At 41.9% G+C, this 15947-nt stretch overlaps 1 protein-coding gene across 1 annotated transcript in view; it reads right to left on the reverse strand.

The window, feature by feature from the left end:
• The window catches only part of anks1b (ankyrin repeat and sterile alpha motif domain containing 1B), a 334903-nt gene that overhangs the window by 212268 nt on the left and 106688 nt on the right, over nucleotides 1–15947 (reverse strand). Inside the window, exon 3 of the mRNA XM_088646015.1 lies at nucleotides 13554–13710. Within this exon, the coding sequence (XP_088502141.1) occupies nucleotides 13554–13710 (157 nt within the window). The remainder of the gene's footprint in view (nucleotides 1–13553; nucleotides 13711–15947) is intronic.

Below are 15947 nucleotides of genomic sequence, written 5' to 3' on the forward strand. Positions count from 1 at the left end.
AAGAGAAAGAAGAGAGAATAATCAAGGTACAGCACACCCAGGGGTTAATCAGTTAATACGTAGTGCATATTCGGTAGCTGCATTTTTGACCATTAATTAATCCTCAGTAGCATCTTGCAGAGCAAGACACAAGCTGCTTCAAGTGAATTGGGAATCCAGTCTAACCTTGATCATCTTATGACCTTAGTCTGCACCTGGCATCACTATCACTGCTACAGCACTAAGTCACATTTCCCACCCTGGAATATCAGATTAAACACAGGTTTTCTTTTCTTTTTAATTCTGACACATTTGCTATCCAGGGGAATTATAATCCTTCATATCATCCTAATAACCATGTCCTGTATTGATTTTTGTTATGTTTGATTTATTGCATCGTGTGGAATTCATCTGAATGCTAATCCATGCAACTTTCAAACCGTTATTTGTTTTATAGCTTGGTGATTACTTTTAATGTAATTCTCCTTGAATGCCGTGGATGACCTTGCATCAATAAAGTAAATTAAAAATTAATATACTGAATTGTATTGCAGATGACTATTACAGTTTATTACATACATAAATGGAACTTTTTTATATAATTAACAAGAATGCTTAAAGACTTAGCTTGTCATAAAAGCTTTTTTTATTGTGTAATTGTGTCTTCCTCTTGGTTTGACAAAGTCATGCTGCTGAACTTTACTTCACATGTATTGTGTGCACTACAGGCGCAGGAATTTATTCTTCTAGACCACTTGAGTTCAGTTGATGAATATTAATAGGGTCAACATAGAGTCGTCAATTCACCAAGCCAGCAGGTCTTTGGAAAGTGTAGAGACACCAGAGCACAGAGAACATTACAAAGTGCCCCAGTGCAGAATCGAACCCAGGACCTTGGATGTACAGTATGAAGCAGCGGTGTTCACTGTTGCAACACTGGGCTGCCATTGTTCAAAAGTTATCCATCCATCTTCCAATTAGAAGTATGCCTCTCAAAGCACTTCACAGGGCAAGTAAAAAATACAGAGCTTGTGGGTCTGAATATAAATACCCAATCAACATTTCAGATTTCATTTGTTCTCTTTGCTGACCTTCACTGCAACATGTCTTGTCATTAGAAGTCTTCGGTGTGGAGACTCAAGAATTGAATAAAACAAGTTAATTCAACTTATTATTTCAAAATTTGCAGCTCACAGATGGGGACAGCATTGGAAAGGTCTGAAAACTTTTGCAAGACCCTGTGAATGCAGAGCAGAAGGATGCTGTACTGTTCATTGTTTCGCCCCTCAGGGAGAAGCTGTTTGTAAAGAATGTAAGGAACTTGTCACAGCCCTGAAAATGGAAGAGGTTCCCATGCAGATCTGGCCTTTAATTGCTACAGCATGTTTTTTCCCTGCAGCCTCAAAGTATGTGCCTGTTTCATCCTTGCGTAGCTCAACTTTCTCACACACACCATGTGCTTATTTTTCTCTTCAAACCAGACTGTTTTCTTTTCCAGCCTTCAAAAAAAAGTATGTGACCACATTCTGTGATTTCCAGATGATCTTGAACGTTTCAGAACTAGTGATGTGTTTTCGTCACCTCCATCTCAGTCTCACGGCTGTGTAGAAACACAAGAAAGAGTACAAACGAGAAGAGGTCACTTAGCCCAACAAACTCATTTTGTTGTCCTTAGCTACCTGATGCAACAATTTCTCAGAGGAAGCCTCTGTCAGTGCCATGGAGAATGCTGAATACTTGAGTCAGTTTCCCTTGTAATATATATGAAATGACTCTATATCCATTCCTTTATTGTTATTATTATTATTAATCACCACGATAATAAAGCTCATATTCCCACAGGGTTGAAGGAAGAAGTGGGTTTTCCAGGAGCTTGACCTTTGAACCCCAGTTAGGGTTGGGAAGCTCTTTACACCGCTGGTGGAGCCTCGGTTCCTGTCCCCGCGGATGAATTACTCTGGTGCCCTACTGGCCACCCATGCTGCTGTGATCATCACGGTTCCGCGCGGGGTCGTGCCCCCTGCCACACCTGGGGCGCGAACCCGGGTCTCCGGCGTAACGCAGCAGGGCACCAACCGCGTGAGCTAAAGGAGACCTCCCTCAGCCCAGGCAGCTGAGGACCCTGCTGCGCGCAGGGAGGGCGCTGACATCACCACACCAGCTCCTCTACACTGCAGACAGCACCAGCTTGACTCTCCTCAGCGGTGCACCTGGCCCAAGCTTGGACAGCTCCTGAGAGCTGAACCAGACCACGCTTCAGGGTAAGACAGCTGGGCGACGCTGACTCCAGCTCCTCAGTTACACAGCAGGACGGGTATGGGGCACGCAGCAGATAGTTAAGGTACAGAAGGAACAGCTTCCTGCTTGTCCCTCTTCCTCTGTCCCAGTGGTGTTTCACAATTGACCACGCGGTCTCTCCTGAGACCCAAAACATTCCGTTCACATGTCCAAAGACCAGATATTCACAGGCAACGCAGCCAGGGAGCTGTCCTGATCCCAGTAGCCCTCAGAAGCCAAACCAGTCCGCTTTTCCATCGACATTCCTCACAGTCTTGGAGCTGCGGAGGAGCATTAAAATGTAACTGGCAGCACATCAGACCTCGGCACAGCAAAACAGAAACAGCCCTCAGTCATCAGGGGCTGACCCCACACTACCACCTTTAGAAAAAGAAGCTGAAATTACAGTGTCAACCATATTCGCAGGTTTTCACAGAGGAAGATGTTTCCAATATACAACTTAACTTCCTCTGGATGAGACCTTTAGATGCCAGTACCTATAAGGTTACAACTACAGAAGGCCTCTTTGCTGATTAATCATTCTAGCTGTTAAGATGCTTACGTTTTAGCCAATACTGCTGTAGGACGTAACTGCCACAGGAAACAGAATCCAGGCAGGTATGACACGGCTAAGAAGTAGGAAATAGCAGCAGAAATTGAGGGAGCCACAGGGAGAACAGAAGGGACTAAATGAACCGGGTTCGCTCACACTGCTTAAACATTATAGCATCGGTGCACTGCCTGACTTCAGCTGATCTGTAGTGGCAGGCACACTGCGATCCTCCACACAGGGAACAGAGCAAAACCACCGCTTGAACAGACACTGCTTCTGCTCTTCTCCAGCACAGCTGGGACTGAGCGCCCCAGTAAAAAACACACAAACCAAGGGAACGGAAGCGCTGAAACGATTGGGAGATAAGAAAGGGCACTTTCAAAAATGCAAGATTCACACCTGCTACAAGAGCAATGCAATCAGTGAAGGAAACCTGTCCATCAACTTCATTTGGTAGATAGCAGCCAATTGATACAAATCTTTATTATAATCCCCAGAATGAACCTGGTTGCTCTGCTCTAGAATGGTTTCAGAACAGTAGTATATTTTTGTAACATGGTTACCAAAATCTATGCAATATTCTAAATAAGGTCTTATTCGTGCTTTCTAGAATTTTAACATCCCTTGTTCTATGTTCTACACTCTACACTACACTTATGCTCAGACCCCCTAGATCCTAACATCCTTTGTTTAAATTTCAATTGCTTCCCTTCTAGACTAGACCCTTCTACATCTTCACTGGTTGCCTGTCAAGTCATGTATTCAACACAGAATTGTTTTTGATAAGGACTTAAAAAGCTATACATAACCTGGCCCCATCATACATCTCTGAACTCCTTCATGTACACATTCCTTCCCACAGGCCCTGTTCAGTTGATGCTGCTCTACTGCTTGTTGTATCTGGGACTAAATGTCTGACTTATTGATGACCATGTTTTCTCTGACACTTTTTAATACGTCACCTTTTTATTAAGACCTCTGCTGGACTGCATTACAGTTTCTCTTGTATGTTTGTTTTTATTGTATTTTTCATCATCACTAATGTCATGTACTTGGGTTTGAAAAGGCACTATATGATTAAAAATGATTATTTTTAGTCTAGTTTAGATGTCAGTGATGGGTCAACATAAACACCTAAGGCTTTCTCACAAATACCTCTTCCAGCTCAGAATTTCCCATTTTGTATCTACAAAAGTTGAGGTGTTAAATTTCAGGTAGACAGCCTGCTGCCTCTTAAGGACTGGGACTGAGGTCAAGGAGACAGCCTGTTGGCTCTTAAAGACTGGGACTGAGGACTCAGGTGTCCAGTTTTTATTTAATCATCTCATTGCTTCCAGAAAAATAGCTTCTTATATAAGATCACTTTATTGGCCATATACAATTTCTTGTATGAGGAATTCATCTTTTCACATACGCCAGCTTGCTCTCCATGAGACACACAGACAGGGACAGAAGCTTGGGGTCTGAGTGCAGGGTCAGCCATTTATACGGCACCCCTGGAGCAGTTGGGGTGAAGGGCCTTGCTCAGGGGCCAAACGGAGTAGGATTCCTCTACCAGCCGCGGGATTTGAACCGGCAAACTTCCAGCCACAGGCGTATATCCTTAGCCATAGAGCCACTGTACCACCCCTTAATATGAGGAAATAACCTGGGCTTATCAGTTGCAGTAAGAAGAGGTCATGTCTTGTCTCCTCTCCAGGCTCATCATACTTGGATTGGTAGCTGGCTTGCTCTTATCTTCCCTTAAGAACTTAGATGTGAGAAGAGTTACTTCTGTAGGCTAAGACAGTTGGTACAGACAATATCCTAAGCCAAAACACTTCCAGTTTTGCAAGACTGCAAACATGCTATAAAAACAAATCAGATATTCAATAAACCAATCCGCACTTTGGGGTTTAGACAAAAACTATTTTTTTTTTAATATTTTGCAATTGCATTGACATTATCAACATGAGGATCTTAACCTCCTCTGTGAATGCTAAGCTCAACAAGCAGAAACAATGTGCTCATTGTACATCGGTTTGTACATTCTTCAACCTTCTTCGCAGGTAAGGCACCTCTCTTTCACACCTGGAAGTGTAACCGTAGGCTGCCTTCCTGGATCGCTCAACTCCCACATGTGGATCTGGCGAGACTTGTGTAATTAAAGATCATTAATTAGGCCAACAAACGACTTCAGGGAAGATCAATCATCTTACAAAACGATGACTGTGGCCTGTTCAATATTAATATGACCCAGCTGTAGTGTGTCACATAGAACGCGCAGAGCTGATAATAAGGTCATGAAGCCCCTGAGGGACTCATCTAGGGGCCCCTCTGCCTGGGTGGCTGGATGAGTCGGTGGCAGCGCAGTGATGGCTCAGGGCTGCAGGACTGGCAGGGCGATGCCAAACCCTGCTTAGGAGCAGCAGGCAGCCGGCTGTTGCCAGGGACAACCACAGCATCCCCATGAGAGCTTCTCCATCAGCCAAGTTAGTTAGGACGCATCCATGAAACCAGCTGCCTTCACTCAGGCAGCCAATCTACTAATTCAACAATCATTTCCAGTTATGAAGGCTCACCCCGCCTTTGGTCCGGTGCTCGGTCATTCCTGAGCTTACCTCCCGCCAGCTAGACAGCTACACAGCCGTGAGAAAAAGTTTGCGAACCCTTAAGAATGATATGGATTTCTGCATGAATGGCTCCTAAAATGTGATGTGTTAAAATGTCAGACGTCGTGTGTGTTGTTTGTTAAATAAGACCGTCTCTATTTATTATTACGACCGAGATGAGGATCAGATCACATCATATTCATGCAGAAATCCAGCTCATTCCAAAGGGTTCACAAACTTGTTCTCACAACTGTACGTCTCCTCCTTCGGTGCTCAGTGACCACTAGACCCTGTTACTGGACTCTGGCTTCACCCACTGAAGCTCTACTGCAGGTCCTAGCAGGCCCCTCCAGCTGGTTTACCAGCCTGCTTACAGGACAGACCTGCTGGTCTGGTCCTGCCCATCTGCAGCTCCCCTCGGCTTCAAAAACACACGCATTCCTACAGGCTTCCAGTACAAGCAGACGTGAACTCAGCTTGCTTACTGTCTGATCAAATACAGAATGAACACTATGTAGCAAAGGTGGTGTTACAGCACTGGGTTTCTATTGTCCAAAATATAGACTGGTGATGGGGAACAAAGCAGCTGAAACTGATATAGCTGAGTTGTTAATTAACACAGTTTGTACAGACAACTACTTACAGTTTTACTGATCTAACAACCAAGATAAAATTAAAGAAATGTATGGGATCAAAGAACTGAGGAGTAGTGATCAAAGTATGGTAAACCTTGATAGATAGGTTCAGTCTAAAATTAGGACTATATTTTTGGAAAGTAGACTCAAGTAGGAAAAACAGAAAACAGGGAACAGGAACAGGTAGATGTAGATGATGGCATTCTCCCAGTTTCGTGCAAGGAAATGAGGGAATGGGAAAGAAAATAAGGATGGAAAGAATTGTAAATAACCAATTCTTAAAAGTAACTTAAATTGTATTTAGCAGATTCTTTTCACAAGTGCTTGTAAGAATTTCTTCTTTACAGTATATCTGCATGTGATTTATCATATTATTTCATCTGTTTACAGCAGGAACTTTACAATTTCAGACCTTGGAACTAGAGCACATTTTATTGATCTTTGAAGCAGTAGTCGTCTCTACTCGGGACTCTAGACCACAGTGTTGTGGGTTCGAATCCTGGGTGAAGCACTATATTTAGACACTCCCTTGAGCCAAGCATGTTCACCCAAAGCTGCTCCAGCAATCACCCCACTGTAGAAATGATTATAACATGCAAAGAGACCATACAGATATTTAAAAAAAAACATTTCGGTTTTAACCAGATAAGTCAACTGAGAATAAATTATCATTTATAATGATAACCCAAGTACCATGCTCAAGGAAAAAACAGCAGTGAATCTGCAATGTGAGTCCACAACCATCTGGTTAAAAGAGTCCTGACTACAATACCACAACTCGTCTTCCTGAAGGGAGCTAAAGAGTTCTATCTGAAGACACTACCCAGATCTCTGTGATTGTTGTCTCACACAGGGGAGACCTTTGCTTACACAGCCACATCGTTACAGGAGCTGCCTTACTACACAGAGAGAAGGCACTGTGACTCCTATAAGGACATTCATTAATTGCACTTGCTGGAAAAAAGTGTTAATTAAGCCAGCCTCGGGCCCATTCAGGAAGAATAACGAGGGATTGTTGAGGTTAATTGTCTGTTTTTAGATGTGATTGATTAGTCTCGTTATGATTTGTTCAGTTTCTTAACACTTTGTCTCATTCGCATATATTTTTGGCCCTGTCCTGACCCCATGACCGACGGCAGACCATGAGCTGAATAGCGAATCATGATTCACCTCGTGCTGTGTGAAGATACAGGCCCACTGACCCAACACTGCAATTAGCTTCAGTCTAAATAACACCTTGTGTTTGACTAGGAGCCGAGAGCACTCTTATTGAATTTGTTTATCCTTGCTTGCCTGTCTCTGGGAGATTGATGTAGACCTGGTTTGAAAGTGCTTTATTCTTATTTCCTGTACTGCAATTACAATACTTTTCCATAAAGACCAGAGTGAAATGAAAAATCAATACTTCAGAGAATTTATTCACATTTCCCATTGCTAAACAATCCTAATCTATCTCCAATTATTTTCCAAATGAAAAGATTTGTGTGACAGAACTGCTGGTGGGGATCTGAAAATATAATACAGATCTGTTACATTTCTGGTGTAATGTTTTATATAAAAAAAAACAAGGATTAAAAAGCAGAATATATGTTAATATCACTCAGTTTATCTCTATATTTAGAGCACTGGACTGGACTCCAACACAGGAGAGACTAAATCAACCTCTGAAACCTCTCTTCCTCATTCAATCACACTGTGATCTAACACAAACTGAGAGCTGAATTACTCATGCAGGATTCAACCCTCCCATCTTTCTGTTTTCACAGACCGGTCAGCTACCAGTTTCATTAGATGTTTGCCTTCCCTGAGTCTTTAAGCAAAATTAAAACGCATCCCCACCCACACTTCCTTCTCATCGGTAATTCACTGCTCTGCATTGAACGGACTGCTCTATGACCATTTGTGTTTCAATCCTCACTTGATCATTTTAGTCCAATTCAATATTTTATTGGAAGGAAGAAGTTTAAAAAAGGAGCTGGAGGATGGAAGGGGTCTGTGGACCCCCTCTCAGCTTTCAGCTGATGGGGCTGTCACAAACAGATACACAGATACACAGATACTGTTCACTCTGTCAGCTTAGTTTTTTTCATCCATTCATTTCATTTCCATGCTGTTTCTTCCAATCCAGGGTCCCTGGTAAGCCCAGAGCTTCAGTATTTGTGCTCAGTGAAAACCTTGTGCTCACACTGAGTCTTGCTGGAAAAAAAAAACACTTATTTTCTTCAAAGATAACTTTCTTCTCTAACAAGAAAGTGATTCTGTGTTGGGCCTCCTGGCCTAGAACAAACCCCTTCATCGGTCTTAGACCTTAGTTTAGGAAGAGTGCTACCTATGCAGTCATACTGCATGGAAAATTGAGACCCGTGCAATTGTACTCCAATATATCAAAACAAAATAGAAAAATAAGTTTAGTTTATTCTAACTAGTAAAGATGACTTAAGATGTTAACTTCTTTTTCTTTTCTTATTTATGTATTTTGTCTTATTTGTCTTATTGTAAAACGTGTTCATGTTGTGTTGAATATATTGTGTTTTGTGTTATGCCATGCACCTCCCTGCGTCAGAAATGTCCCATCTGGGACAATAAGTAAGTACAGTACATGACCCACAGGTCTTTTTAAGAGTTGACTATATGCCTGTGCTCCACCAGGGGCACTGTTTTCTCTCTGTGTCCAGACTGAAATAATTCACTGTGAAAAAATCCACTCAGTACAGCAGGCAACTCTGCACACTATATTTAAGTGAGGGATATGAAATGATAAAAGGATTTAAAAAAGAAACAAAAAGAGAAACAAAGAAACAATAAACTTAAATGACCTCTACAAACAAAGGATGCTGAAGAAGGCCAAGAGCATTATGTCTGTGTGTCTCACCCCCTCCCTTGTGAATTTACACCCCTCCCATCTGGGAATAACCTCCTGTGTCTTCAGGTGTAAAACTAGGGGATGAAAGCTGCAGTCTCACTCTCAAACAATGTGAAGTGGCTCTCCTGAAACATGGCTGTACTAAATTCTTTGTTGATGATGTTTTTGTTGTAGTGTTGTGTTGGACTCTGCCATAGAACAAATTTTCCCCAGGAGATAATAAAGCCTAACTTGAACTGAAATTTTTATCTGAGTTAAATAATCCTACACAAAAAAGGTTACAGTTTGGCAGTGTAACCATCCTAAAGACCAAAGTAAAACTTAAAGGCACATTAAACAGCTCTCTTGGCATGGACACTGACAAAACAGAAACCTTTTGTTCTGAGAAATGTATTCTTCAAACACTTTTCTGTGGAGTAAATTGTTGCAAAACGTATTACTCTTCAGAGCTGCCAAAAAATACCACATCAACTTTCTCTGATCCTACATCAGGGCAATCTTCCATATAAGCCGATGCTGAAAACTTCTGTTACTAATAAAAACACCTTTCTCTCTGGCAGCTGTTGTCTGAGGAGGCCTGTTTAAGTTACAGAAGGGCAGTGTTTCTGTTTTCTACAACTGCTTTCTAATATTACCCTCAGGAGAACTCAGATAGACACAGGCATCAGTGAGTCTCTAGAGCAGTGCACTCATGTTGCAAGAACACTCAGAGGTGTAAATGAAATATTATGACAGAGTCTTACATTTGAGCATCTGATACTCCGATATCTCCAAACAATCACAGATTCATATCTTGTCCGCTTACAATTTGCATAAAGAGCCAATAGGTCAGTGGATGATGCTGTTTATGTTTGCCTACACTATATCCTGCAACATCTAAAATCTCCAGGATCATATGTGAGACTCCTCTTTGTTGACTTTAGCATTCAATACCATCATCCCAGATGTCCTCCACAACACACTGTCTCATTTGAATGTAAAGAAGAGACGTGGATCGTCTGGAGACATGGTGTGTCAACAACAACCTTAAGCTCAACAATCTCAGAACAGCGGAAGTGTTTGTTGACTTTAGGAAAAACCCTCCAAAACACATGTCCAAGAAACTGACAGGATCGCAGGGAGTGTGGTGCAGTCTTTCCAGTTCTTAGGAGTAACCAGTCTCTGAAAACTTCAGACGGTATGCAAATGTTATCAGCAAGGAATGTGCACCAGAGATTGTATTTCCTGCCTCAACTGAATGATCTCAATGCTTCTCATCCAGTTTTATTAGAGCCGTTATTGAGAGCATTCTTACAGCTTCTCTAACCATTTACTTTGGCAACACATCTGTCCACTCTGAATGGAAACTGCAGTGCATTGTCCCCTTTAAGAGGGAGTCCTAGGCTGCCACTTGCCATCTACTGAAGACCTGTACAAACTCAGACTAAAGATAAGATAAGATCACTTTATTGGCCATATACAATTTCTTGCATGAGGAATTTGTCTTTTTGCATACCCCAGCTTGCTCTCCATGAGACACACAGGCACACAGATGGGGAGAGAGAAGCTGGGGGTCAGAGCGCAGGGTCAGCCATTTATACAGCACCCCTGGAGCAGCTGGGGTTAAGGGCCTTGCTCAGGGGCCCAACGGAGTAGGATTCCTCTGCTGGCCGTGGGATCTTTAGCCACTGAGCCACCACACTGCTCAGAGGCGAGCAGACAAGATTGTCGATCACTCCTCTCACCCAGGACACCATCTGTTTCAAAAACAGGCCTCGGGCGGATGAAAACAAACGCCCCCCTAGCCTCTGAACAGCTTCTTCGTCATGGCCATCTCCCTGCTTCGTCAGGACACAGGAATATGGGATGTACAGTACTGTGTGCTGTACTGTACTGGATATACAGTAATGGAGGACCTGTGTGTGCTTTCTGTGCAAAGTGGACAAGTGTTATTGAATTGCTCGGTCTATGTTTTTGCACCAAGAAACCAGACCAAATTCCTTGTACATGTAACGTGCTTGACAAATAAAGTGATTCTGAACTTGTTAAACTGCAGCTATGTGACAGATTGTATTCAGACACAGTATACTGTACATTCACTAAGGACATTCTAAGCTGTAGCATTATTATACGAAAACCCTCTTTTTATTATTTTTGTTAGCCATCTAACAGCTGTCTACTTCTGAATCCAGGTCACAGATTGCTGTACAGTGTTTCAGAGTCGCCCCAGACCGGGGTGATTGCAGTGCCTCAACACTATAGAAGAAACTTCACTGGGCTCTGCAGATTGAAGCCTGCACAGCAGTGACAAGCCAACACCTCTCTTCGCTGAGCCCCAGCCCAGCGCTGAATGCCTGCAAAGTGTTTTATCATTTATAGCTTTGACCATATTGCTACTCGAAAATGCTGAAATACACATTCAAATATGCTTTACACAACATTAGTTAGTGTAGCACTTTGAAGAGACAAAGTATAACTAAAAGCCTTCAAAGTGCTACACTGTGCACTTTTATATTACTGAGTCTAGTTTAATTCCACAGTTCTACGACTGAGAACATCAGAAAAGCTGCACACAAGAGGAGGTCATTCAGCCATCCAGCCTGTTTCGTTAATTAGTTAATTAGTAGCTCACTGATCTTATCCAGCTGTTTCTTGAAGGAAGCCTGAGTATTGGCTTCAACATACAGTAGATGGACAGCTTGTTCCAGACTTTCAGAGCGCTGAACAGGAATCTTGCTGTATCGCAGCCCATCAGACAGCCATACTCTGTCTATTTACACAGCATGTTTACAGTATATTTATATGATCTCCTTCCATTTTGGTTCTGCAAATGTGCAACGAGATCCACCAGCCTTCACTGGGCGGAAAACAAATACGTTTCATTGCACAGCTGTTCAGGGTTCCAGCATCGCGGAGAAACACGCCTCTGTGGCACAACACTTCTCTACAACAAATGCAATGAATTGGTGCAGAATAACAGGGCAGTCTTAGGAAAAATGGTGCAAAACTCTGTATCTTTTATTTCCAAATATAACATTTTCTCAATTCATTTAAAAAAATGCAGTATGCAGTATATCCCCATCACATCATGTCAAACCATTTCATTGCTCATCAGCATTCGTCCAGTGTGCATCAGCCTTAAGTAGGCATAGAGCATCAGCTACTCAATAAAGCAGTTTAAAAAGTGGTTGTTTCAGAACACACTCTGCTTTTCCAGTATAATTAGCAGTGGTACTGCTATAATTCAAACTACCTTTTAATCAGAAGGTTTAGTACTTAAGAAAGAAATAAAATGGCTCACATCATGTTTATACTTAAAGCTGTTATTGTATTTGTGAGCTAGAACAAATCATCCGCTTAGAGCACTGAATTTAAAGGAGGTTGTTAACATCTGAAAGCCTTTAAAACATATTGTCCCCTAAACCTCAGTTCTGTCTTGAGGAAGAGCAGTGGATTTCTCGTGCTAAACACCTTTTCTACCTTCTGTTTCCTTCATCATTGATACAGAGAGGAAATATTTACAGTGAAACACAATAATTAGAGATGCGATGCTGAAAAGCTCAAATAAAAATTATTCAGATAAAGAAATAAAATAATAATTCAGAATAGTGATAGATTTAAACATAATTACAGCTAAATGTATATTTATTCAACAAGATTATTAAAAATACTTTACCTGTTGACAGAATTCGCCGCTTGGAATGTAACTTATGTTATATATCACTGCATAACAAGTACTTGGTCATTAAAAATTTCAGGGCACATTTCTCAAGGCTGTTAACTCTGGCGTCCTGGCTAAATTCCACTCTGTGCTTGAGAAATAATCCTTTCCTATAGCTCCCCCTCCATTATACTGTACTAGTCCAGTGATTTCTCACTCCTCCCGATGAGCAGAAAGGCTGCTGTGGGTCACTTAGGTTCAGCAGCTCTTCAGTGCAGTAAGGCAAAGTGCTCTTTGGTCAAAACTCTTTGGTCAAAACGTTCTACGCAAATTCAAAGAATTGTAATTATAAATGATATCAATGGCTTCAGTTGTTTGGATGTGAAAGGAACACAACAGTCCGATGGCACCATAAGGGAAAGTCACTGTTTCGCATAGTAAAAAAAAACTTTTATCACCGGACCACTAATAAAAAACACTTTTTGCATTTTAAACTTCAGTTTGGTAGTATTACGGACCTGTTGTTTTAAGGCATTGATTAAATTAAAACCTCAATCCAGCCATCAGCAGCAAAATTACAAACCCTATATTTAATGGCAGGTTTCTACTGGTTGAAACATCTGGATGAAAAAATACCACCGTCTTGTACTGGAATTGTAAGTCGCTATGGTCAGCATGATCGAAGCTTTTATTTAGCCTGAGCTTCCACTCAGATGAACAGGAAATTAAGAGCAGTTGTCTAGCAAAGATGTTTGTTTGACAATCAGTAACATTCTTAAGACTGCACCTTCTTGAATAGGAATGATTACTGGCACCAGAACACAGATATGGGAATAGTCCCTTGAGCTGAAGCAACAGAGAATCCAGCACATACTTTGACTTTTCTTCTATAACACCAAATAGCCTTTGCATTAAAACTACAGTAGATGATCCTCAAGATCTGATTTTCACCACATGACACGATCTGAAAATAACACGAAAAGTCCTCTGTGCACACAGATTCCCTTTCCAGTACCTGCTCGTTGACTCTGCTGTGCGAGGGCCCGTAATGGATGAGGATCTTCACTATTTCCACATCTCCCTTCCAAGCAGCCAGGTGAAGAGGGAAGCAGCCTTTATTGTCGGCAATGTTGGCTGAGGCTTCGTACTGGAGTAGCTTCAGGACAACATCCCTGGGGGACAGGAATTAAACAAAAGAAACAGCCAACAATTAAAGAGAAAACACACCTAAAGAAGGCTTCACAGCCGAAACGTTGCGTTTCTTTTCAGCATGGAATAAACCTTAACTTGTTCCTTTGCCAATTAAAATGTCAGCTATGCTTGACAAGCACTTCTGTCACATTAAATAACTCCACAGGGCCCTCAGCATTCGGAGGGTGCTTGACTTTTCTTCTAGTTCACTGGCATCGCAGGATAGAGTCTATAATGAGGCAGCTGTCATTTTAAGCCTTTTGAATGAGTTTCAGTGTCTGGGAGGAGGTTTTAAATCCTTAAGGTCATGATAATGTTTTGAAAAGGGTGACACCCCGCAGGCTGGAAGTCTAGTTCTGAAGACAGCAGGTGGTTCTGGGTTTCGGCAAGGAGACCTGCGCAGCTGGGAAAGGGCAAGAGGCGCAGGCAAGGCTCGCAGGCTGCAGGCGCAGCAACAATGGTGGGACCCCTAAGCCATGTGGCACGTGGTGTTAATAGTGGGACTGTGGCAACCCCTGGTGACACTCAGTTAGTGACACGATGGAGGAGCAAACCAGACTAAGGACCAGAGGGCTGTAAGAACATCACTGTATGGACCTAACAGTGCATGTCTGGCAATCCAGCTGTTGTGAGGTCTATACATGACCTTCATGTACCTTTAAAGCCTCCTCATAGACATCTGCCTTACTGCACTATTCTATAAGGACACCTACAAAAATCAGGCAGGATTACATTAGTACTGCAAATAATTTATCATCTGGCGGCCCGAGGAAAATCTGAAGTAATGAAAGAAGAGTTAAAACATCTTATAATGGCGAGAACAAATAAGATCTGTCTAAACAAAGAGCTGAATAAATTTGCTTCACTCCCAGAACTGGAATCAGATGATTGAGCTGAAGGCAGCAGTTTCAAACAGGACACTTCAACTGCAGAGACACATGGGCCAGGCTCATTAAAAACATTCCAAAGATATTAGGAGCATGCTCTAGTCCACCAAATGGGCATGTTAATTACAATTAATAAATTAATTCATGTATAAAAATGAAGAATCTATATGCAAAAGAGGTAAGGTTTATGGGAAACTTCAACTGTTCAAACATAGACTGGGAAAGATATATGGGAATATCAGCAGCCAAAGGCAGATAGGTATGGTTAATGACATCTTTCCTACCCAGTGTGTCAGAGCATCTATAAGAGAAAATGTATTGACCTCAACTTTTCAAACAACCAAGACAGGGTGAAGCAAAGAGAGGACAGAACCATTAGCTTGTCAAAAAACATGCTAAAACAATTTATTAATGATTAAAACCCAGCTGGATTCAAAGTTCTTTTCATAAAGCACAATGAATTGCAAGCAGAGGTAAAAAAGGGTATAAGTAAGTCCAAAAGAGAGACTGAAAGGAATATTGCAATGGAGGCTAAAATATATTTCTCTCTGAACTACAACAGAAAATGTACCATTAGGAATGAAGTAAAATATATCTGCGATTAAAGTGGTAAAAATGTACACAGTAAAAGAGAAATGGCTGATGTATGAGAGTATTTCACTCATTCACTAAGAAATAAGTCTACAGCATGCCCCAAGCTGCAGGAGGACCAAGTTGTGTATTATATAGTATTAGCGTAAAACAGCCATGAGCGTTTTGGGCACTAGAAGCATTGAAGATTAGAACCCCCCCAGGCCTGATGTTGTGTAGGAGCAAGGCATGTTATTACACTTAGAATTAAGCTTCATTAAAGATTTCTAGTAATCCTTCTGTTGCCTTGACCGAGCAGGTTGGGCCTCTGTAAAAGCAGAGAAATGCAGCTAAAAGGGACCCTCTGATAAGAGGCATTTTCCACGTATAGATCACAGAGCAGGACATTGTAAAGCTGTGTTCATTCCACAACACCATGGTGCAGCCTAGATCCCTTCAGCCCGCTATGCCCCTTTGCCCAAGACAACGGATCAGAGGTCACTGTCGGCACTCAAACAATGATCCATCAATGACGGACCTGCAGGGTGAATACCAGGACTACACCTTATAACATCCTAACCAATCCTGGTGTTATAAAGGAAACACACAACTCATTCTGTGGGTTAACTCACTGGCCCATCACCTCTGTCTCCATCAAAACTGGCAATCTGACTAATCTGCCAACCACTCTTAGTCATAGTCTTAACTTTTCTTCCAAAACACCGGGCAAATGTTAAATGTTGCAGGGTTTTACATGCAGG

This window comes from Lepisosteus platostomus, chromosome 9 (genome assembly GCF_059453375.1).
Source record: "Lepisosteus platostomus isolate fLepPlt1 chromosome 9, fLepPlt1.hap1, whole genome shotgun sequence".
NCBI lineage: Eukaryota > Metazoa > Chordata > Actinopteri > Semionotiformes > Lepisosteidae > Lepisosteus > Lepisosteus platostomus.